The 25,208-nt window shown below is 42.3% G+C and overlaps 1 protein-coding gene across 1 annotated transcript in view; it reads right to left on the bottom strand.

The window, feature by feature from the left end:
- The window catches only part of LOC310859584 (VPS10 domain-containing receptor SorCS3-like), a 137,307-nt gene that overhangs the window by 11,345 nt on the left and 100,754 nt on the right, over positions 1-25,208 (bottom strand). Inside the window, exons 17-22 of the mRNA XM_083766205.1 lie at positions 16,247-16,433; positions 12,134-12,267; positions 11,491-11,614; positions 7,788-7,900; positions 2,464-2,595; positions 1,379-1,478 (exon numbers count right to left, since the gene is read on the bottom strand). Coding sequence (XP_083622331.1) covers positions 1,379-1,478; positions 2,464-2,595; positions 7,788-7,900; positions 11,491-11,614; positions 12,134-12,267; positions 16,247-16,433 — 790 coding nt within the window. The remainder of the gene's footprint in view (positions 1-1,378; positions 1,479-2,463; positions 2,596-7,787; positions 7,901-11,490; positions 11,615-12,133; positions 12,268-16,246; positions 16,434-25,208) is intronic.

The following is a 25,208-nucleotide window of genomic DNA, read 5'->3' as shown; positions in this document are numbered from 1 at the left end:
ATGATGCCATAGCATAGAGGTTTTCGGTTCCAGAAAATAACCTTTCAGACCAAGGTTCTTCAAACTTTAAAAAAACATTTATTTGTATGGTTCTATAAAGAAAGCTTAACCACTTGAAGCCTATACTCCAATATGTCTTTGGCTAATGTTCGCATATTAACCCATTCTGAACGGGCTCCCATTTTGGTGTTGGTGTTATGCTTTAACTATTGAAAAATAGCAGATCTACAAGCTCATATCGCGCCACCGAGTGGCGCGATACGAGCTTGTAGGTCTGCTATTTTTTGAAAAATCGAAGAACGACTGACATTTTTAGAATCTGATCTCAGGTCAGAATGGGTTCATCAGACCAGTGTGTGTCCGGCAGAAACCTCGTATGAATCTGATCTCGGGTCAGAATGGGTTAAGACATACCCACATTTGTGATTCATCAAAGAGCTTTGCAAATAAAACCATTAACTAAATAAAATGATTCTTTAGGTGGAACATATAGCCTTTTAAAATGACGACTATATTTCTGTGTGTACTGTATACTAAATAAAGTATGCTGCAGTGGAAAGGCATACAGTGAAATGTGTTACTGTAAACCTTAATAACACCAGCATGCTTCCAGCTCTTTTCCACTGGGGAATTTGACCGCTAATGGAGTCTGCCATGTCCAAATTGCTCTCTCTGAGGCCTGTTGACTTTTATCCCAGAACAAAAACTTCTTGAGCATAATTTCACAGTCGTTATTCGCTCAGGGAATCCTCCTGACTGTATAGACTTGAGTTAGCACTCAAAATCAGCCATGATCAGTGTGTGTGTGTGTGTGTGTGTGTGTGTGTGCACGCACGCACGCACGCTCGTACTTTCCTTTCAAATTCATACAATTTATGAATTTGTCTGATATTGAGCACAGTTTAAAAAATAATTGTGTTGATGTGTTAAATGGCTCAAATGCAGCCAATTTCTTTACACGGCACACCCTTCTTTCTCATGGACTAAATAATCAACATAATTATATTCAGTGTAACACTCATTTTGTGGTTGATTGGCTGTAAAAGAGAGAGAACAGATGTTCGCAGGCATAAAAAGATACGTCTCAAGGAGTTCCACTTCAAAACAAATCCCCTCCCACACTCCCCCCTGTGTTGTTCTGCCCTAGCCTGGCTAATAAGCCAGACCGAATCAGCCGTTAGCCAGGCTAGTTCTGCCCAGGACTGGGGCAGACACACATCGATTCTAATTGGTTGACTGACCAAAATGTGTAAGATAGTGATAGGTTAATTTCATGGCAATGTGAAAGAAAAGCGGACATAATTTAATTACCCCATACATTATGGTATTGTGGCTGACAACCCACAATGAAAATGCAGTGGGTAGGAAGGTTTCTTACCCAGTGTTAACTGCGTGATGTACACAATCACTCTCGCGCCAGGCTTAAGCTCAAACTCCACCAAATTTTGGTTCAGGGCATTCACAATGATTCCAGATATCTATTGAAAAGATAAAATATATATAGATGAAGGTAGGCCTATTCACACACTGATGCAAAAAGTGTCACTTATATTTCACATCAATTAATTAATTAGCTTTTTCTGAAAACCGTTAATATGATTAATACTTTATTATTTTTCAATCAACAGGGAACAGAATTTCTTTTTGCAAGAATGTCGAAACAAATACATAAAGCAGAAAAAAGGGGAAACAGAGAATGCAAAAGTAAACAATAGAAATAACAACAACAAAATACAACAAAAATTATATTAAAATAATAAGGCGATGGATATTCAGTCTTAGTAAGTAAGTAAGTAAGTAAGTAGCAGCCTTGCCGAGCCATGAGGCCCATAGGGCAGGAGCTTATCTCCTGTTTCTGTAGCCATGAGGCCCATAGGGCAGGAGCCTATCTCCTGTTTCTGTAGCCATGAGGCCCATAGGGCAGGAGCTTATCTCCTGTTTCTGTAGCGTGAGGCAGCTTGATGTACAAGTACACCCGCTGGACATGACGCTAGTATATCCCAGGGACTTACCCCCAATCCAACCCTTGATGCTGAATGTCAAGCAGGGAGGCACTGGGTCCCATTTTTACAGTCTTTGGTATGACCCGGCCGGGGATTGAACCCCCGACCTCCCAATCTCAGGGCGGACACTCTAACCACAAGGCCACTGAGCTGAGCTTAGTCAGTCTTAGTACAGTTCATATAATAGTCTGCTCAGTTCACAATTAGACAGTGCCTCCAGTGTGCGGCGCCTCCCACTTTAACAGACTTTGTCTACTTTGTTAAGAAGTCTGAAAGACAGTTTTCCAAACGCTGCTACTTCTGAAAAACGTTAATAAAGTATTCAATCAATCAATCAATCAATAGCTTGTGTCACAGATCTCGAGGGCACTCGAACGATGATATTGATGATGATGTTGATGAAGCAAAGTGTTCCATTCTCAGGTGTCTGTTTATTTATGTTATCAGTGTTATCCCATACCCTCTCTAGCTCCTCCTCACTCTTTTTCTTGCCCTCTGATTGGTTCTTGTGTGGTAACAGGAACAGCTCAGCAGCTGTTGGAACACCCGGGAACACAGCAACCAATAGCTGCTCTTCAGGGAAGTCAGACACCTGTGGCAGCGGACATAGAACACACAACATGTTAAAAACACCTGTGGCAGCGGACATAGAACACACAACATGTTAAAGGGATTGTGACATTAAAAAAAAGGTTTTGGAATTGTTCTTGTTTTTTTTAGGTTTTCTAATCTCAATTGCACCCAAAAAACATGAACTTTTAACATTCAGTAGATTTTCTGTGATCTGGGGTTTTCTGGCTCAAACAGGTGCTCTGATTTGCCGGCAGTAAGTGACATCACTTACTGCAAATCCCATATATGTCAATGGGATTTGCCAGCAGATGTCACTGTTTCACTGTGTTGCCTGTTTTCATTGTAGCTCAAAAGGCCCCAAAAACCCCAAAGAAAACTTCAGACCACAGAAAATCCACTGAATGTTCAAAGTTCAGGTTTAGAACAAAGCACAAAATAAAAGTATAAAATAGGGCTTACTATAATGGGTTAATTATAACAAAAATAAATACATTAAAAAAGCATTACTTCTCCATTATTCGACTAATCGTAAATCTATAGAATAATCGCTAAGAAGATAAGATACTTGGCAGTATAAAATATATAAATATGTAAATCCACACCATGAGAAGCAATTAAGGACCTTTCGGTATATCTATTGCAATCTTGCAGTAACAGCAATCCGTGTGAGTACTGTAAGGCCTTACTAGAGCCTGATTTATACTTGGTCGCATGCCGGTGTCACACAAAAAAGAAAGAAAATAGCTGATCTACAAGCTCACAATGCATTGTTGTACGACACGGCGTGAGCTTGTATACCAGCTATTCCCAGAAACCTGACACGATAGTATACGCGACCAACTCAGGCTTAACACCTGCATTGTGCACAATCATCAGAAATACCAACATGAAGCCTTTTCAGGCATTATACAGTCATTATCTGTGTCTGTGTGGTACTGATACATTACTTTTTTAATCATGAGAGGGAACATGATTAAAAGTTCTCGTTCTAATTCAGGATACCAGCCTTTCCCTCTGCGAGTGTCAGCCGGAGGCTAAGTGGCGAGGCTCAAAGCTTTGGCTACATGGGAAAGAAACTGCCATTGATTTAACCCATTCTGACCTGAGATCAGATTCATACGAGGTTTCCACTGGACAAACACTGGGTCTGATTAACCCATTCTGACCTGAGATCAGATTCTAAAAATGTCAGTCGCTCTTCGATTTTTCAAAAATAGCAGACCTACAAGCTCGTATCGCGCCACTCGGTGGCGCGATATGAGCTTGTAGACCTGCTATTTTTAAATAGCTAAAGCATAACATGATGCTGACACCAAAATGGGTGCCCGGTCAGAATCGGTTATGGAGCTGATTAAGTATCTTTTCTTCCTTTTGATAAGAAAAAGTAAGTGAAGCCAAGAAAGTGGTCCTCTGTCGTTTTTCCAGAAACAGCAGCCATTCAAATGTTTGTCTTAGTTTTTCTCAAGGACTTTAACCACTTTCGACATGCATGGCAGACTGGACTTGGGCGGTCATCAGTCTCCATTTAAGAGGCTGTGATGTTTTTATGTGGTTTTCATATCCTGTGTGGACAATGGAGTGGGTATACCTGTAGCAAAAGCAGAAATCGCAATGTGTGTAAAAATAAATAGAGAGCTGCGGTGATTGGGAATGAGAGATGGGGTTGTAAAGAGGGAGCTGAAGTGAATAGAATGGAAGAGTCAAGAGAGAGGCAGGAAATAAGACAAAATCAATACACTTAGACGATGTTTGTTGTCATTGTTGTGATCACTCGTTAGTTTAAAAAGCCTTCTGGGCTTGGCTTCTTGACAGTGCTCCTTTGTGGTGCCCTGCAAACTCATTCCTGGATTGAAAATCTGATTGCAAGCAGGAGGAGAGGAGAGGTGAGCCACTAAATGACTGGCCGGAGAAGTGCCGCATTTTCTGACTTTAATAACTCTCCATGAAGATAAGCACTGGGGGGAACTCATCACAGAACTGCATCCAGTTGCATTCGAACTGGGAAAATGATAGGGTCATCTCATCGCTCATTTTACATTTGAATGTGAAAAACAATATGAAACACTTGGAACTGATACCTATTTTAGAGATCCCTATCCCTATTGCTGATTGGGTAATGGGTATGAAAAGCAAACTCATACAGACTGATACAATGTCTTCGTCGAAGCGAGGAGAGCACGATACCTTCAGCAGAGATGCTTTGGTCTGAGTTAGAAGCTCTATGTAAGAGTACAGCAATGTGAGAGGGATGTGTCTTAGAGAGACATAAACTCCATTACTGAACTTGCCTTCAGTTTGGGCAAAGGCAATAATAATGGAATAAACCCAGACGTGTCTTCAGTATGTTGTGGAAGGGATACATTCTGTAGAAAACCACCTTAGTTAAATGGACCTTGACTTCAACTGCAAGCTGATGCCCTTATTATCTTCTGCTTTATTGTTGGTGATTTGCTTACCATCCCATCAGTGATGTAGAAGGAGAATGGGGAATTGGAACACATAATGGATCACAACCATGACAAAATACAAGACACAATATTGTCTGTGAATATGAAAGACGGTTAAATCCATGTAAGCTTCAACCTCACTTCTATGAAAACATCTCAACAACACTGACTGCTGATCTTATGAATAGCAGCCAACATTAAGGTCATGGTGAAAATGAAAAGCAATAGCAGTGACACATGCACCAGTATTTCTGAAGATAAGAATGGTAGAATAAAACTCATATTGGAACTAGTAGCAATTTATCTCAATGTCCCAAATGGTTGCCTCATTTATGTGGAAAATGTGTTTAAAAATAAAATGATTAATATTAATGTGATAATGATTATGAATCACATTAACTAAAATAGTAGAGTAACATATCTCTACATGGACATACTGTACAGTAGCCATGTTTATAAGTTCACCAATAATTTACAACTTTACGTCACAAGAACTATCTTCATGTGACTAAGTTCGCCTGGGCCATTATATATATTTTTTCCATGCATAGTTTAGGCAATTTTAATATAGGAAGGTAAAGTTAAACTAAATCATGGGACAAGCTACAGGATAGATTGACCATGGCTATCTATTGTAAAATTCGACTTTACTTTACATTACATAACATTCATGTCCATATTCACACTCCCTACCTCACATCTAACACAAGCACATAAAAGAATAAAAGCAGATTCTGACTATATATAAAACCCAGTTACTATATGCCCAATCCTAACACCAACCTGGATCATGTTCACAATAAGCCTAACTCACCATAAGCCTAACAATAAGTCAAATCATAAAACACTGGGACAATTCTACTGGACATTGGGCCCTCACAAATATACAACCATATCCTCCTTCCATTGTCGTTGAGATTCTAGCCCATTCTGACCGGGCACCCATTTTGGTGTCAGCATCATGTTATGCTTTAGCTATTTAAAAATAGCAGATCTACAAGCTCATATCGCGCCACCGAGTGGCGCGATACGAGCTTGTAGGTCTGCTATTTTTGAAAAATCGAAGAGCGACTGACATTTTTAGAATCTGATCTCAGGTCAGAATGGGTTAATCAGACCAGTGTGTGTCCAGTGGAAACCTCGTATGAATCTGATCTCAGGTCAGAATGGGTTAATCAGACCAGTGTGTGTCCAGTGGAAACCTCGTATGAATCTGATCTCAGGTCAGAATGGGCTAGATGTGTGCGTCATGTCTTTCCACCGGGTCCAAACTCCACAAATACACTAATAATTTGTAATGCAGGTACCCCCCCCCCCCCCAGCACCCCCCCCCCCCCCCCCCACCGCCCACACACACACACACACACACACACACACACACACACACACACACACACACACACACACACACACACACACACACAGTCCTCAAGTGATTGACTATAGAGCTCCCTGGCACATATTATTATAAATTCTGTGAGCATTTCCAAACGGAGGAATTAGTGCTCATCATCAGCAGAGGGGAGCAGCATTGGCCCCATCGCACCTCTGTGATAATGAATCACAGGACAGCCGGAGGCCGTCCGCTCACTGCACCACACAGCCAGGGGGCCGGAGGCCGTCCACTCACTGCACCACACAGCCAGCCGGAGGCCGTCCACTCACTGCACCACACAGCCAGCCGGAGGCCGTCCACTCACTGCACCACACAGCCAGAGGCCGTCCACTCACTGCACCACACAGCCAGAGGCCGTCCACTCACTGCACCACACAGCCAGCCGGAGGCCGTCCACTCACTGCACCACACAGACAGCCGGAGGCCGTCCACTCACTGCACCACACAGACAGCCAGAGGCCGTCCACTCACTGCACCACACAGCCAGAGGCCGTCCACTCACTGCACCACACAGACAGCCAGAGGCCGTCCACTCACTGCACCACACAGACAGCCAGAGGCCGTCCACTCACTGCACCACACAGCCAGAGGCCGTCCACTCACTGCACCACACAGACAGCCAGAGGCCGTCCACTCACTGCACCACACAGCCAGAGGCCGTCCGCTCACTGCACCACACAGCCAGAGGCCGTCCACTCACTGCACCACACAGCCAGAGGCCGTCCACTCACTGCACCACACAGCCAGCGCAGCAGCGCTGCCTGGAAGAACTAATACCAATACTAATATGTAAAAGTATAGCACTATACCACACTGTAGACATGCCGATACTCTGTTACAAGCAAAATGTCCCGTATTCAAATTGTACTGAAGTTGATCGGCTAATTTCATATAGCTTTAGTAATATACGCCTATACGGTATTGTTTGAATAATAGAAATCAGGAGTAATTAGGAAATATAAAGCTCTCAAATAAATGTAGTGGAGAAAAAAGTACACTACAGTAGCCTACTTACAGTACACCCACTGCAGAGAGCCAGGTGGACTGAGTAGTAAAGGCAAGGAGTGGAGGAAACAGACCAGAAAGATATAAGTACTGTAGATGTGGCGACGGGCGTGTGTGTGTTTGTGTGTGTGTGTGTGTGTGTGTGCGTGCGTGCGTGCGTGCGTGCGAGAGAGAGAGCGAGAGAGAGAGCGAGAGAGAGAGTGAGAGAGCGAGAGAGAGAGCGAGAGAGAGAGCGTGAGAGAGAGAGCGTGAGAGAGAGAGAGAGAGAGAGAGAGAGAGAGAGAGAGAGAGAGAGAGAGAGATAGAGAGAGAGAGAGAGAGAGAGAGAGAGGAGAAAAGGGAGGAAATGAAATGCAGACTTACTCGGAGCAGTGCTTTCTTAATAACTCGTCCCACATCCTGCCTCCACTCGGGGATGTCGGGGTTGAACTCGTCCAGATTAGGGGAGAAAGATAAAAGTAGCGATTTGAAGAACTCTGTCGAAAGAAGAGTCAAGGGAGAAACCGCCCATTAATTCAGTCTGATCCAGGGGCCATTATTCTCAAGGAGTTTCACCGACTGTCATTTTGCTCCAGCAAAGTTCCAGGTGGTTAACGCTGCTGATAAAGCCGGCAAGCTTTCGCCGCCCTATATACCGCCAGAACTTACAATTGGCTAAATGTACAAAATGCACTTCTAGATAATTAGAAAATGTCACAGCTAATACACTGGTAATAAATCATATACAGTACATGTGTGTTCATTTTCATCAGAGGTGGAGAAAGTTGCTGCTTTTTCAGTATAATTTGTACACATTTGAGAATAAAATAACTTGACTGACAGTGTTCGGGAGATGACCTTATACAGACATCTCCCTATTAGACACTTGCGGGGGCAGAATTGACGGAGGAAACGTGGGCACCCTTATATGGCAAGGTGGACTACCGATGTAAGCAACGTCTGAGACAGGACGAGGCGAGTTCAACCGAACCTCCGTCAGCGCCCCACTAAGTTGACGCTAGCATTGGAACTGGACGAGATCCTGACCACGGCTCAACAGGCCACGGGAAGGAAGCCCTACCCCTACCCCTCACCTCACCTCGAAAAGGACACAACGGTTCAAGAGTAAAACCTATGTTTGTTTCAGACAATGCAGCAGCATACAGTAGATAAGCGTAACATTCAAAACAACAAAAACACAGCAAGCACAGCAAGCAAAGAATAAAGAGTGCAAGAAAGAGCAATCGTAGTAACATGTAGGCATGTTTTCCCTGTAGTAGCAAAGTTAGGTAAACTTGTTGTGAAGTGAACAGCTTCACAGGTTATGTTCCATATAGGGCTGACCTCGATTAGTCGAATAGTCGACTAATCGATCGGAACGGGTCTCAGTCGACTGACCACCTCTTAGTCGACTGAGCAAAAAAAAAAAAAAAAAAATGTATATAAAAATACAATATTTACAAAAATATACAAAAATATTGTATTATTCCACTAGGTCTGTGGGGGACATAAACACATTTGAACATTCTGACTGTTCAAATCTCCAATGTGCATGTGGAGTGTGTCTGCCTGTGTGGCAATGTGCCACTGCCTGTGACTTGAATCGCACAGTGTGCTGGCCTGATAGACTCCAGAATCTCAATCTCACCTGCTGTGCTCAATCTGGCTAATGACAAGCCTCTCAGTTGTTAAAAAAAAAGATTTGAACAGTCAGAATGTTCAAATGTGTTTATGTCCCCCACAGACCTAGTGGAATAATACAATATTTTTGTATATTTTTGTAAATATTGTATTTTTATATACAATTTTTTGGGGCAAAAAGTCGACTAACAGCAAATGTATTCATCTATCAGTCGACTATACAAATCCTTAGTCGGGGACAGCCCTAAACAACACAATTTAGTTTAAGACGGTGCAATGGAGGCTATGTTCCATTATACAGTAGTGCACTAACGTGAGCTGCGCAGGGCGGGTGAATTGACCATTTCCTCTGGTGCCGTGATGTCATAAGCAGTGATACGTAATTGCAAACACGCAATGATAAACAAGCCACGTGTGCTGACGCTGTGCACGATTTGCGGCGTGTGCCAATGCTTGGAACATGTCAGGTACAGTACAGGTACAGTACCTGAGGACTACACTCATCAGTTAGCTATTCTTTTTGCTCCAATTTGTGGAATCAGTGCAATTATTGTATGTTTGGTCATTCTAACAATGCACCCCCCCTTGTCCTGGGGGAGGTGTTGCTCTTATGAGCTTCACACTAGAGCCGTGCGTTGGGATTGGGATCAGCAGGACTCGGGCGGCTTTTAAAGGGATTGTGACATTAAACTTTTTTTTTTTTAGGTTTTCTAATCTCAATTGCACCCAAAAAACATGAACTTTTAACATTCAGTCGATTTTCTGTGATCTGGGGTTTTCTGGCTCAAACAGGTGCTCTGATTTGCCGGCAGTAAGTGACATCACTTACTGCAAATCCCATATATGTCAATGGGATTTGCCAGCAGATGTCACTGTTTCACTGTGTTGCCTGTTTTCATTGTAGCTCAAAAGGCCCAAAAAACCCCAAAGAAAACTTCAGACCACAGAAAATCCACTGAATGTTCAAAGTTCAGGTTTTTTGGGTGTAATTGTCATAAAACCTAAAAGAAAAAAGAAAAAGAAAAATAAATGAAAATTAATGTCATAAAACCTTTAAACTACTTGTCAGCCAGGAGGTGTCCCTATACGCGACGACGTGGTCTACATTTATCAATGGAGGCGTAAGGAGACCATGCAGCTCCAACCACTGCAGCTGTTGGTTCCATTGTATTAAAGGTGGGATAATAAGTGATGTGTTTTTGGTTAAAACAAAAGGTATTTTAGTTAAAAGGTGAAATCACTATATTGTGATAGTAATCATCAATACTATAGAGTGTTTGTTCAGTAACAGAGGTCTCCCAGTCTCTCCAGCTCTTTAAAGGTATATTAAGTGATTTCACTTAATTCAAATATCACTTATTTTTTTGTTTTGTTGTGATAATCCTCCCTACTATAGAGTGTGCTGGCCATATAAGGAGTTCCTCCCTGTCCCCAGTTAACCCCTGGGGGTCAAAAAACCTTAGGTTTCGTTTTTGACACTCTATCCTGATTGGACGAAAGGCTGGGTCCCACAGCCAAAAATGAAACCTAAGGTTTTTTGAGTAAAATCACTGAATATACCTTTAATACAAAGAAAATACATTTTCAGGTATAGTGAGTAAATGTCAGCCAATCAGGAGAGAGTAGCCAGTTATCAGCTTAATTTGAATAGTGTTACAGTACTAATTTAGTAATTTTGTCTGCTACTAGTTTTGTGTCATCACTAAGGGCCAATTCATACTCCTATTTTAGTAGATTTCAGAACATTTCAGTAGCACCGAAGAGCCGACTTTAGGACGGTACCCGGCCCCCCCGAACCTCAAATGACGTCACAATGTAGGCTCTACAGAGCCAAATGACGTCACATTGTAGGCTCTACAGAGCCCAACCGACTTTTATTCGGCTCTAAAATAGGAGTATGAATCTTGCCTTACAATTCCACTTGTTTAATCTGTATCATGACTGCATTCTCTATCCTGATTGGATCACAATATAGAGCTTTGTAACACGTATTAAAACCATAGAGAATATCTTACCCTACCTGTAACATACTCTACCATAATAGATTGGTTGAAATTATAACTCCATTAATTAGTATGTTCTGGGTTGCAGCTTTAACCCATTCTGAACGGGAACCCATTTTGGTATTAGCATCATGTCGTGCTTTAGCTATTGAAAAATAGCAGATCTACAAGCTCATATCGCGCCACCGAGTGGCGCGATACGAGCTTGTAGGTCTGCTATTTTTGAAAAATCGAAGACACTTTTAGAATCTGATCTCAGGTCAGAATGGGTTAATAATGAAACTGTCAGGATGTAATAGACATTTTTAGAATCTGATCTCAGGTCAGAATGGGTTAAATGCTTGTATGCGTCCAAAACGGTTTTGCCTCATGATGTGTGACGAATTATACTGCAGGTATCATTTCCATCTGAACAGAACAAGAGTCAGAGAAAGGAGTCTGACCTTGGATGGCGATGGTCTTGGTGTCCTGCAGGATGGCATTAGCAGAGGAGACCTGGACTGTGATGGTGTGCATTCCTTCAGTGGGGAAAGTGTAAGAGACGCTCCCCTCCAAGGTTATCACCGGCTGCGGGAATTAGCACACGATTCATTTGTTTTTTTTAGAATCGAGATTAGCTCTAGATTTACAAGGCACTTCACGAGGTTAGAATTACTTTGAACAGAGACTGGAAACACCATGGCCTTTTCGGCTATAATTCTTGTATTTCTTATAATTACAGTCAGCTACCATTATAATGATAATGATTCATAGTACGGAACGTTTCAAATGAGTCTTGTAATATGCTGTGCGGATAATAAACCGAGTCAATAAGGCAAGCAATATCAATTCCACAAAGTGCTTATTAACCACTTAAGCCCTGTCTATACCTTTGACATACGAAATAGCAAAAATGGGCACTTTTCACTTTCATCATGATTTTGCAATTATGTTTTATTTTATTTTAATTCTTTGCAGTTCTTTTAAGATTTTCGCCTACAATGAATGGCGTGCCCACAATAGGGACACCAGGTTGAACGTTGTTAAGGAGCACACAAGGTCTTATTTGACAGGGCCAGGCTTTTATTCCCAGTGAACAGAGCTCACCTCCGTGTTGTTTCCTAACCACCAGAAGTAGGTAACGGTGCGTGAGTGGCTGGGCCACACCACCGCTGTGATGTTCACCTCCTTGTTCCTGATGACCACAAAGGGGGCGAGCAGATGGACATGCTCCACTGGACCTGAGAGGGAGCAGCACAGAGCAATCAATAGCATGTGAGGGCCCTGCTAATGAGGCCTCTGTGGGACTGGGGAGACAATACACATGAGAAAAAATCCAATAGACAGACAGCAGCATGTCTCCCCCCCCCCTCCCAATGATGGACTCCCTCTCAATAACATTGTGGCGCACTCACTGTATTATGGGAATTGTGCCATTTGGAATCTTGAAGCAGAAGACGAACAATACAAGCAAAATGTAATGAATGCTGAGTAAACCACTGCCTGGAAAGTGAGTAATGGCCCCTGGTCAGGCATGTAGAGAATGGAGTTTGGATGACAACTAACAACTAATTGACTTAAAGAACTCCAAACAGTGGTTTACACTAGGGCAAGGGTTTTAAAACTTATGTTTATGTTATGGACCCTCACATTAACTTTCATTCGGCAATGTAACTCCATGTCAAAATGTTCTGTCCTATGGTCAACCAAATCAGTCAGTTAATATTCTACATTAATAAATATGCCTTGAGTTATTTTTGACGCTATTTGGGGAGAAACACTGTGCTCTTCTAAGAACCCAATTAGTCTGGCAGACAACAGGCTTCTTTTGTTTAGCGTTTTAGGTGCTAAATGTGGTATAGTCTTTTGTATTGGCCTATATGTATACATTCATGAATCCACTTGCTAACGGGCTGTCAGCATTGAACAATTATTTTTATAGGGGGATATATGTGACCCCATACCATTAGCATCCTATATGAGGCAAAAATGTAAAGAAATGTAAATATGTGTAGCATGTGAAGTGTCAAACTAGGGTTTTTTTTATGATTCTGAATCCATTCGAAGCATTAGTTTTGCACAAAAAACACTCCTTGGGCTAAACATGGCCATAGCCGTCATCGCAAATGTGATGAGGTCAGCACATTTTGGGCACATTTTGGGCAAGTGGCTATGGACGTTTTTAGCCCAAGGGGTGTATTTTGTGCAAAACAAATGCTTGGAATGGATTCAGAATCATGAAAACCCCATAGTTTGACATGTCACATGCTACATAAAGTATAATGAAAATGGGAAAATATTGCCTTATATAGGATGTTCATGGTATGGTCACATAAAAAAGATTTCTCAATGCTGACAGCCGGTCAGCTAGTGGATTCATTAAATGTGTATATCGACAATATTTTAGGCCAATAAAAAGGACTACGGTATAAACCACATTTCCCACTCCACAACACCGACTGCCTGACTAAATGGGAGCTGACAGAGGTCTAGGGTGGCTTAACAGTAATCTTACAGTTACAACTTTTCAACAGCCGGTGTAACACTCCAGCTAAAGGTTTGTGTGACAATGCAATGTGCCATGTTCATCTCACTGAGGATTCTGTTAATGCTCATCCTGTTTAACCGCAACTAATCTTTATCCCCCATTTCAGACGCTCATTGTGCGTGTGTACTGTACTGTATGAGTGAGCGAGCGAGAGAGAGAGAGAGAGAGAGAGAGAGAGAGAGAGAGAGAGAGAGAGAGAGACATTTGGTTCCAGAAATGCTCAGTTAAACACTTTGCATGACATTTGCTTGAATTTCTCCATCCATCCATCCACATAAACTGAACATTGTCAACGTTCATTGCCATCAAATTATAGCAACAATGCATTAGACCGGTGCTAGGGATGTCACTCCTGATCACGCAATCTGATATTTCCATTTTTTAGAACACTTACAATAGTACTATCCAAAATCACAGACAATATCCAGTTTAATATCATGATATGGATGTAATATTAATACTAGGGATGTCCCCGATCACGTTTCTTTGCTCCCGATCCGATTCCGATCATTAGAAAAATGAAGTGATCGCCCCCGATTTCCGATCACGTGACCGGATCGGGACAACGCTAACCGGAGCTATACAGTATCAGTATGAATAGGCTAAATTAAAATGGAATCAATATGAGGATGCAATTAAGCATGTGACCATGGGTTTCTCAAGACATGCAATTTATTTAGTATTAATTATACGTTGTTGACCTTTCACTTGGCCATTGTTGTGGAACTGTGTTCTTGGATAACTGGTAATTAGTTGTGATGTGTGCTCTTCCTGATTTATGCACCTAAACTATTAGCGGCACAGCACTAACAGATGGTCTGTTATTACAACTGTTCAGATCACATATTCTTTGCTCACAAATTTTGCAACATATCTACCTCCATAGACAGTTATGGCCAGTGTTCCGTTCTTTGGAATTACGTGCTGGGTGGAGGGGTGTACTAGCCTAGGGCACAGATTGAGGAAACAAGTGAAAGGGAGTTTAATTCAAAAGGTCCTCGCGGCTCACAAGGAGATTATGGGCAGTGCACTAACCAGGCTCTTTTATTTTAAGAGCCTACATGTACAGTATATAGAGCCTGTATATAGCCCATAGTGGGGCACCTGAGCAGGAGAGGAAACGATAGAGTCACCTACCCCAGGTGGAACTGTATAAGCCTTAATGGCATGTCTGTCCTGTACCGGCATGTTCTGTCGGTATGGCTATGAGGATTTACAATGCCAGGGTGAGTGTCAAAAAACGTGGAATAAAAGGTGTACACCAAGGACTTCCAATGACACTTTGTCGCAGTGGTGCCAAGAAAACGGCCTCTTCTTGAAGATTGGAAATACGGAGAATCTATAGCTGGGATTGCTTGGGTTCATTTCAACACGGAGCAGCATGGTGTGAATAATTTGTTTGACTATCAATCAGCCGGTTCTGTACCTCGGGTGCTGTTTGTTCTCCTGATGTACATTGAGTACAGTATGTTCTCCATACATAATCGTACAAAATATACTTGAGGGCCTATTAGGTTGATGTTTTACCATAAGAAAACAACATGGAACGTATGGTGTTTACAGTCGATCAGCTGCCGGAGGTGGACAGTAATGAACTAAATGTACTTAATTAAGTAATTTATATTCTATCTGTACTTTAACTTCTGACCGGGCACCCATTTTGGTGTCAGCATCATGTTATGCTTTAGCTATTGAAAAATAGCAGATCTACAAGCTCATATCGCGCCACTGAGTGGCGCGATACGAGCTTGTAGGTCTGCTATTTTTTGAAAAATCGAAGAACGACTGACATTTTTTGAATCTGATCCCAGGTCAGAATGGGTTCATCAGACCGGTGTGTGTCCAGTGGAAACCTCGTATGAATCTGATCTCAGGTCAGAATGGGTTAAAGCAAGTATACTCCAGTACTTTAACTCTGCAGACTGGAACAGCTAATGTGTTCATCCTGGCTGTCGGCGAGTGCAGATAGAGCCTGTTCCTGTCTTACCCTCCAGTCAAATGCATAATGAATGCATATCATATCACTGGTTGGCCAGAAACCTTGTATCTCAATATATCTACATTGGATGTGTTTTCATGAATTAATAGCCGATCGACAAGCTCACAATAACGCCATGATACAAATGTGTTAGTTAGCTAGTAGATCTGCCTTTCTAAAATGTTCGGATTTCTTTGTGGAAAATATAATATGGCATTCCCCAAAATAGGGACGCCAGGTTGAAAGTGCACGGTTGAGTGGATCTATGGGATCTATGGGTATTGGGTAACCATGTTCCCCAACACAGGACTCATCTGGGATCTCTCAGGGAGTTGAGCTGACACAAATCCGTTCCGTACCAAACCAATCAGCGTGAGCTAAGGGCGGGATATGTGCGAAACCGGATGTGAAGCTATATAGACACGTCAATATGATTGGTTGTGTTTGCACGCCCACACGGTGATAGACAGACGGTCCCATCCAATCATCTACCAAGTGCTTCCGCGATCCCAGATCCCAATAAGCTGTGAAACAAATTTGTGTAGCAAGCTTCTTGGATCTGGCAGCGTCAGGTTACCCCCCCCCCCCAGTTTCTTGGCCATATACAAGGTTTCCACACATGCATGCATAATGTATGAAATGAGCTGTCATTTCCAGGAAGCGCACTAGCGCAGCAGGCCGGGCACATACATACATGTAACATGTAGATAGAGGGACGTGCTGTCATAACCCAGGCTATTCTCCGCCAGCGCTGTCACCCGGAAGATCCCTGCAGCTTTGTAGACGTGTCTGATTCCTTCCTCCGACCAGCTCAGGTTGGAGTAGGACACGGCCGTGCCGTCTCCGAAATCCAACTGGATGTTGGTCTTCATGGAGTCACCCTGTGACACAAACATATATAGGGGTGCGACAAAATATATATTATATATTTTAAATATATCGATTTTAATAAAAATAACCAATTTGAACACTTTAAATATGTATAGTGGACCATCTGTAGATTGACCATTTTTGCTTGACACTGTATGAGAAAGCTCTATTATAAAATGTTATATTTCAAAATGTATTTTAAACACGTACGTGAAAACAAATAATATATAGTAGGAGTTGCTTCCTTGGTCTACTTGCAAATGTGCACAAGATATCTGGTGACAGACAGACAGACAGACAGACCTTGTACACACATAAAGTGCGTAACACAAGGAAAAGCATTGAGTCGGCCATGAAACACAGACGGAACAGAGCATGTCCGTCCGACATGTGTGTACAAGGCCACACACACACACACACACACACACACACACACACACACACACACACACACACACACACACACACACACACACACACACACACACACACACTCTTATGGACGGCTATAGCCTCTTGCAGAGCCATATGCGGTGAAAATGTTACATGCTGTGAGTTTTAGCATCTGCACATCCATGCCAACATGATTTGCTTGGTATGCATCATGGTGTCTGCGTGCGTGCGTGTGTGCGTGCGTGCGTGCGTGCGTGCGTGCGTGCGTGTGCCTCTCTGTGGAATTGCATCTGGCACGTAGTGAGGATCAGCACACGATGGCGTTGGTGGCTTCCAGCTGCCACAGAGAACCAAATCTGGTGCTTATCCCCCCCAGGCCTGCATGCAGCGAGTGCGAACTCCCTGCCCCACTCCCAGGTGTCTGCCCTCTACTACCCAACCAATGCAGCTTAACAGACCTCGCAGATTTCGACAATAATGCAAAGGACTGTGTAAAGAAATGGGAAACTGTCATCTAACCACATGCTTCAAAGACACGAAAAGAAGAAGGAGAAGTGGCTCCACTGGGAGCAGCATCTGTAACAACCATGCCAACAGTGCTGGAACAACTACTCCTATTTGTTTTACTGAAGCAAAAGCAGTAGCGCTATAGTACATAAATATACTCCATTACAAGTAGAAATACTCTCTGGGCCAGACAACTATTCCACAATCTCTGAATGCTACATGTAGTCTGTAAACTACACCTACTGAATGCAGAGCACATACATCTGTTTGTCATTTCCATTCAGCATGCTACTGTACAGTATATAGGTGGAGTATAGAATCATAAAGCATTGAAAAATGGAAATACTCAAGTAAGGTAAAAGTACCTTTGTACTTTCCTACAATACTCAAGTAAATGTAGTTCATTATCCCCACCACTGGGCAGTACTGCTGCAATGCACACACAATAAAGTGCTTTAAAACCATTGTTTATATCCACTTCCCTGTGCTCTGGCTCCATCTATCCCTTGCTAACTGCATTTCTGTTTTGTGTGCTGTGAAAGGTACAAAACAACACAAATAAATAAATAGCATAAAAAATACAAGGTTTGGCTCATATAAACAGAGTGGCTTCTGGGATTATTTCAGGTGAGTTGGCTTGAAAAAGTATTCTTTGAATAAATGGGACGTGGGAATTCGGGGAAGAAGAGGGGTAGGGCTTTAGTGCTGCCATTACACTGTAAAGTCAGAAGTGTTCATTTAACATAGAGAGCATATATAGGCCTATACAAATGGAACCAAGTGAAATCAGTAAGGGTCCATTTGGTTCCATTTGTACACTTACTGAACATATCCATATAGTTCCATTTGTAAACGCTCCACATCAGCTGTACTCAAAGTGGGGTCCAGGCAGGGGGGATCCCCACCGGGGGGTCCTTGAGTGGGTTCCAGGGTGTCCCCAGAAAAATGGAGGAACACTTCAACAACTTCAACCCATTCTTTTAATACATTGCTATTGGAAAATTGCTGGTTTACAAGCGTAAGATTGTGGAGCTTATAATTTCAAAACCTTGAAAAACTTGACACATTTGGAATATTTTTTGGGGGGATTCCCTAGCTGGCACAACATATTGTATGATGGGGGTCCGCATGCCAAATAGCCTAAATAATATGAATGAAAAGTTAAATGAAGTATTTTAAAACAAAGCTACAGTCAGCTCAAAATAGACTGATCAGGGTTATACTAGGGATGGAACCCAGAACCCATATAGGAAGGAACCAGTTCAGAGAGCTGAACTGGCTCCCGGTTGAATCAAAGGTTACAATGGCTAGACTAAACATGGTCCATAAAATTAAATACGGAGAGGTCCCAGAAGTTTTAAGAACATGTTTCAGGCAGGTAAACGAGGTACACAACCATTTCACCAGAGCCAGTATTGCAGATGTGGTGCTCCCTGCTTTTAAAAGTAAAGTGGGCAAAGGCTCATTCATTTATATAGGAGCCACACAGTGGAAGAGCCTGGAATCCAGTGTTAAACTGACCTCCAATTTGAGGACATTTAAACAGAAGACAAAAAAATGGCTACTGGAAAAGGTTCCCCTATAAAGGGTCATCTTAGAGGGATGGATAGGGACGTACTTGTTGTGTTGTGTATGTAATGTATATGTACTGTTATGTATTTGTGATGTATTTTAAAGTATTTAGTTCAGTGTGAGAGGACCCCAGTGGAAATAAGTCTTTGGACTTTACTGTGTAATCCTTGCATCGCTGATTATAATGCTGCATTATGATTGCTTTTCTAAATAAAATAAAAATAAAATAAAAAAATAACCCTATGGATTTCACTGTGTATTAGAAGCTGTACATTATAATAACATCATTGGTGTCACTGGCCTCAGTGTCAGTCAACACTCGGCATCCAGTGTCTTCTCTTCTGTGCCTCTGGCAGCCATGATGGGATTCACCTAATCTACATGAGGCTGATTCTCCTCTGCCTGGCTAAATGTCACCCTTTGTGTGCGTGTGTGTCACTCCAGGGCTGAGCATACCCAAAGACAGTACAGTGGGGAGCGTTTAGAACTGGCCAGCAATGTTGATTCCTATAACAAAGGCACTGTTGTGGAGGCTGATTTACACAAAGCCAGCGCTTGTTCAGAGACTGTCAACCTGAAGCCACTGAGCCACACAGCACTGTGACATTGTGACAATCTTAGCCTTCGCTGGCCGGGGTCTGATCATTACTTCCAAGGAGCTGTCTGTATTTTCAGTGGAAACTCAAAAAATGCAAGAAAGGAAGAAATTGACACTTGAAAGGAGTACGGAAACGTTTCCCTGAATGTGATTATTATTTGGTGAAGAAACAAAAACAAGAAAAACAAAACAAAAAAATAGAATCACAGGGGTCAAAGTGTTCCTTCGACAGAATCCTAGCCTGGGGGATTACAAGTGAATGAGATGAGAAGAAACTATTGCTTGAAGAGAAACCCACTGTATTAAATTGATGAATTTCAATAGTCTGGAAAAAGAAGAGCGATCAAAATTGACTAAAAATAAATAAATAAAAACATTTGATGTGCTTCTCCAAGCACACAACACGTACTGCATTTTAATACATTTTAGTCTGGCCTGCAGAAGGGAAGCAAATCAGACTGATAAAAACAGAGATAATGAAACAGACAGGAATCAAGCTAAGGTTAGATGCAAAACATCTAATCTAAGAATTTAGAGTGGCTATCAATAAATTCCACAAATGTATGATCTGTCAACAATCGCCATTTGGCATAATTGTTGATGTCCCAAGTCCCATCAGCTGTTCTCCAGAACCGGTGTGAGGCACAATTACATGCAAAGTAAATGCAAAGAAACGGCTTCAACCACATAAGACGTGTACACTCCTGATGTAAAATTACACAGTACCCTACCCACTGACAACAGGTACTGCACAGTAATAAAATAAAACACAACATCAGATATGAGTCAGAATTGATTTCAGCGTGTATTTAAGCAGGCAAACTAATCACAACTAATCACAACTGCAGGTGTGTGGTTTGTGGTGTGTGGTTTTCACTAGCTCATCAGCCTTGGAAAACGGCTGAGTAGTTTTCATGCCCAAAAAGCTTGCGCACCACTGTTTTAGAACACGAATAGTAATTAAAAATGTTTTAGAACACGAATAGTAATTAAAAAAAAAAAAAAAGTTTTGTTCTTGCTAATCTCACCAGGCACCTATATCCCAGGATGCACTGGACTTGAATACCGAGCTCAAGGTGAGAGAATAAAGATCCCTTTGTATGCAGAGGAGCAAGCAGTCAGTGCTTGAATGTCTGGCCGTATGACAGGGGGAGGGCCACATCGTTGCTGTCTATTTACATTTTTCCCTAGAAAAGTTAACACTCCTTCAGCGCCAGTTTTAGTACGGTAGCTTAGGGCCATATTTTAGAGAAATGTGGACACGGCTTACAAAAGCGCCAAATTTTTTCCACATGTTCTCCATAACCATACATTTCATTTTGGAAGGGGGGCCACGTCATCAAGATGTCAGAAGGCGGCCATCTTGGCGTTCAAAGATGGCCGCCATGTAATATCTATAAGTGCAGCTATCTCAGCTTCTAAGCCACCTAAAAGGTCAAACTTGGTGTCAATATATACATTTTCCTTGTCAAGGAATGCAATATAACTATAGGGAATATCAATAAGTGACTAAATCTGCCAATAATAGATAATTTCGTTCATTCTGGCAATATATGTACACAATTATGGTTCGTTTTTGGACTTTACTTTGATGTATTCCTATTCTGTTTGGTTTTGGTGCTCATGTAAGTGATGGTGGACAGATTACAGAGGGACCCGCGTCTGCCACCAACCTCTCTCGGGTCTCAAATCAACCAGGAGAAGAGCATGTTAACTCCGACACAGTCTAGACTTCATCGGTATAACACTATTAGTACAGCAGCTTAGCTCCACTATATCAATGAATCGTTCAGTTTGTGATAAAAGCATGAAATTTGGTACACTTATAGCCAAAGGCATTCTAAAAAGATTTGGATGTGGACCCAACTTGAATTTTCAACATGGCGCCCATAGCAGCCATTTTTCAAAATGGCCACCAGCAACAACCGTTTTCTTATGAGTGATGGATATAATATGATATTCGAGACATATTTGGACATATTTCCATGCATAGTACTTGGTAAATGTTTCTTTTGGATAATATAACATTTTCAATGAAAATTCAAAATGGCCGCCATTTTTCAGAATTATACAGTATTCTTGTGCAGAATTTGAATTAGGAACTTTGTAATTTCTAAGAAGCTTCCTTCTGTCTCACAATACTCATATTACTACAGTGGCTAACAGCCATATTGTGAGAGAAGATGGCGGCCATTAATTTCAAGATGGCCACCAATATTAGACTGATTTTGCATTTCAGCATATATTTGGCTATACCTTTGTGATGTACTGTACCATACTGTATAATACTGTACAGCACTGCAGGGCATCATACTGTACCATACTGTACCTTACTGTATGGTATCATACTGTTCTGTACTGTACTGTACTGTACTGTACTGTACTGTACTGTACTGTACCTTACTGTACGGTATCGTACTGTACTGTACTGTACGGTATCGTACTATACTGTACTGTACTGTATCATACTGTACTATACTGTACTGTACTGTATCATACTGTACCATACTGTACTGTACTGTACTGTACTGTACCTTACTGTATGGTATCATACTGTACTGTACTGTACGGTATCATACTGTACCATACTGTACTGTACTGTACTGTACTGTACTGTACTGTACTGTACTGTACTGTACTGTACTGTACTGTACTGTACTGTACGGTATCATACTGTACCATACTGTACCGTACTGTACCGTACCGTACCGTACTGCACAGTACCATACTGTACCACACTGTACTGCACTGTACCGTACTGTACTGCATCGTACTGTACCATACTTTATGGTATCATACTGTACCATACTCTACTGTACTGTACAGTGCCGTACCGCACGTTACTGTACCATACTGTGCTGTACTTTACCATACTGTAGTGTACTGTACAGTACCGTGTGTGTGTGTGTGTGTGTGTGCACACGCAGGGAAAAGGGAGGGGTCGGTTAATGTGGAAATTGTAATGTAATTTGCGTCACAGTGAAATGTTGCGCAATAACAGTATGTCATACAAAAGCAATATTTGTACAGTAAATATGACATGGATGCAATGTAGTGCAGATGGTTTTCTGTGGCATGCATCATTTTTTGTGCATAGAGAGATGTGTGCTAACGGAGTGATTTGGTAGGAGAAGTCGGACGGATAAACAGACATATTGCTTTGCATCCCCTATAGTAGTAGGATCTAGGATGAGCATCAAAACTATATATTTTAAATACTTTTCATTAGCACATGCTTGAATTTTACATTCCATAGGGCTGGACCACACATGGACTCCATTTGGTTTTGTTTTCTGCATCTTCCTCTGTGACCTGCCACCTTCATGTCATCTCTCACAGCATCCTTAAACCTCGTCTTTGGCCATCCTCTTACCTGGCAGCTACATCTTCAGCATCCTTCTCCCAATGTACCCTCATCCCTCCTTTTCACATGTCTAAACCATCTCAACCTCACCTCTCTTGCTTTATCCCCAAACCTTCTAACCTGGGCTGATCCTCTAATTTAGTCATTTCTGATAATGTCCTTCCTTTTCACTCCTTTTCACAACCATAGCATCCTTAATTCTGCCACCTCCAGCTGTGCCTCCTTTTCATCAGTGCCACCGTTTCCAACCGTACGGCATGGCTGGTCTCACTACCATCGTATACATCTTCCCTCTCACAAATAACTCCTGACACATATGTCCCATATTCTCAATACACTGGCTTCGCTTGCTAGAACATTTCCATCTCTATACTCACCGTAACCTGTTACACTACTGTCTACTGTCTGGTCAATTGGTACAAATCATTTTCTCCCTCCCTCACCATCTCTCTTTGCACTTACTGTACATCTCATATACTTTATCTTAGCCCTGACCACTTCTTAGCCCACACCACCTGACATCACATCTCTCTCTTCTTACCCATCATCTAAAGAAAACCCAATGGGCATTGCCCATTGACATATATTCAAGTCTGTGTGTGTCTGTACATCTGTAATCCACGTAACTCGAGAACCGTTTGCCCCACCGACTTCAAATTCGACACACACATTCCACACCCCCACAGGGAGTGAGTGCCCGGTGTCGAGTCGGTCGGACCCACGGTTGTCCAGAACCACCACAAAAGGTGGCGGCCATCTTTGAACGCCAAGATGGCCGCCTTCTGACATCTTGATGACGTGGCCCCCCTTCCAAAATGAAATGTATGGTTATGGAGAACATGTGGAAAAAATTTGGCGCTTTTGTAAGCCGTGTCCACATTATTTTGCTAAGCTACCGTACTATTTAGGCTCTGAGTGCCAATTCTCCCATTATAAAAAAGAGAGGGCATTTTTTTTTAAATGTAAAAAAAAAATTGTAAAAAAAAAAAAGTAAATTGTTTATTTTATTTTATTATTATTATTATTACGTCTTGTCGTCTTTGGCACTCATTGCAAAGACGTCGGGGTTACGGGATTACGTCCAAAGGTTACGGGATTACGTCCCTGGCACTTAGAGGTGAACAACACCACTGGCATCATCAATAAGATTCCTTAACTTGCTTCTGTGCAGATTGAAAAATACTGCATGTACTATGACTATAACCAAAATGTCATAAGACTTGTGATACAACTATGTGCTTATTAAAGGATTAAGTATAGAGTGCCTGGGTTATGCAGGGGTAAATGTTCCTACCCACTTTACTTCTAATCCACTACATCTCAGAGGCAAATATTATAGCCTAAATTTACTCCACCAAAAAATATTTTAAAACTTTAGTTAGCTTAGTCTCCTGTCGAACAGAGTCATGGGATCCAGCCACCGAGTGGCACAGACACACAGAACATAATTATAACAATTCTTATTGGATAGTGTCATTGTCGTTCAAGGTGAGGTCACTGACCCTGCTCCCCATATAACGGGGGTCTCAGAACGACATTCCTCCATCTTTCTGTTTAGATCCCACTACTCGGATTTCCTTGAACGGATGAGTCGCGACTTGTACCATGGAATTTCACGGTTCTTAGCCCGGCTAGCGCCTAGCCCTGCTAGTGCGAGCTTCCAGTCGTCAGACATCAGCTAGCTAGCCTACAGCTCTGTCAGCTAACCCGCAGCCCTGGCTAGCTCCCATTTTTAGCTTTGGTCGACGCAGCCTCTCGGAATGGCTATATAAGCCTAGCCCGCTGCCATCCCTCCTAGCTTCTAACTCATCAGGCCCTCTTGTTTTCCGGCTAGCTCTAGACTTGCTAGCCCCTAGCTTAGCTCCCAGTAGATAGACATCAGTTAACTAGCCTAAAGGGTGCCGTGTCATTAGTCAGAAGGTTCATTGTTCCGAAATTACTATCCCTATCTCTAACCCTAACCTAAACCTAACCGCAAGCACGGGAGCAAACCTAAACCTAACCGCATGCATGGGAGCAGTGCATGTTCGGACTAACGGGACTTCGGATCTATGGGTAGTTCCCAGCCTAAAGCCCCGCTAGCTAACCTGCAGCCCTTGCTAGCTTCCAGCTTTAGCTTTCCGTCGAATTATGTTTGCTATAGCCAGCCGCCCGGCCTGGAGTTACAGTAGCTCCTAGCCTAGTTAGCTAAAGGCCTATTCATAGTCTGGATTTTCGGTGGTGAGGTGACCACCGCTCCGGTGGTGAACTGACCACCGGAGCTGAAATAACGTTGAGCGGTGGTGAGTAAAAACAGAGAGAAGGGCTGGAGCGGTGGCGGTGGTTTGCTCTTCACCGCGGCTCGTGACATCA

Source organism: Protomyctophum parallelum, assembly GCF_964188405.1.
Source record: "Protomyctophum parallelum genome assembly, chromosome: 5".
Lineage (NCBI taxonomy): Eukaryota > Metazoa > Chordata > Actinopteri > Myctophiformes > Myctophidae > Protomyctophum > Protomyctophum parallelum.
The sequence above is the reverse complement of the archived record's forward strand: the minus strand, read 5'-3'. Positions and strand labels throughout refer to the sequence as shown.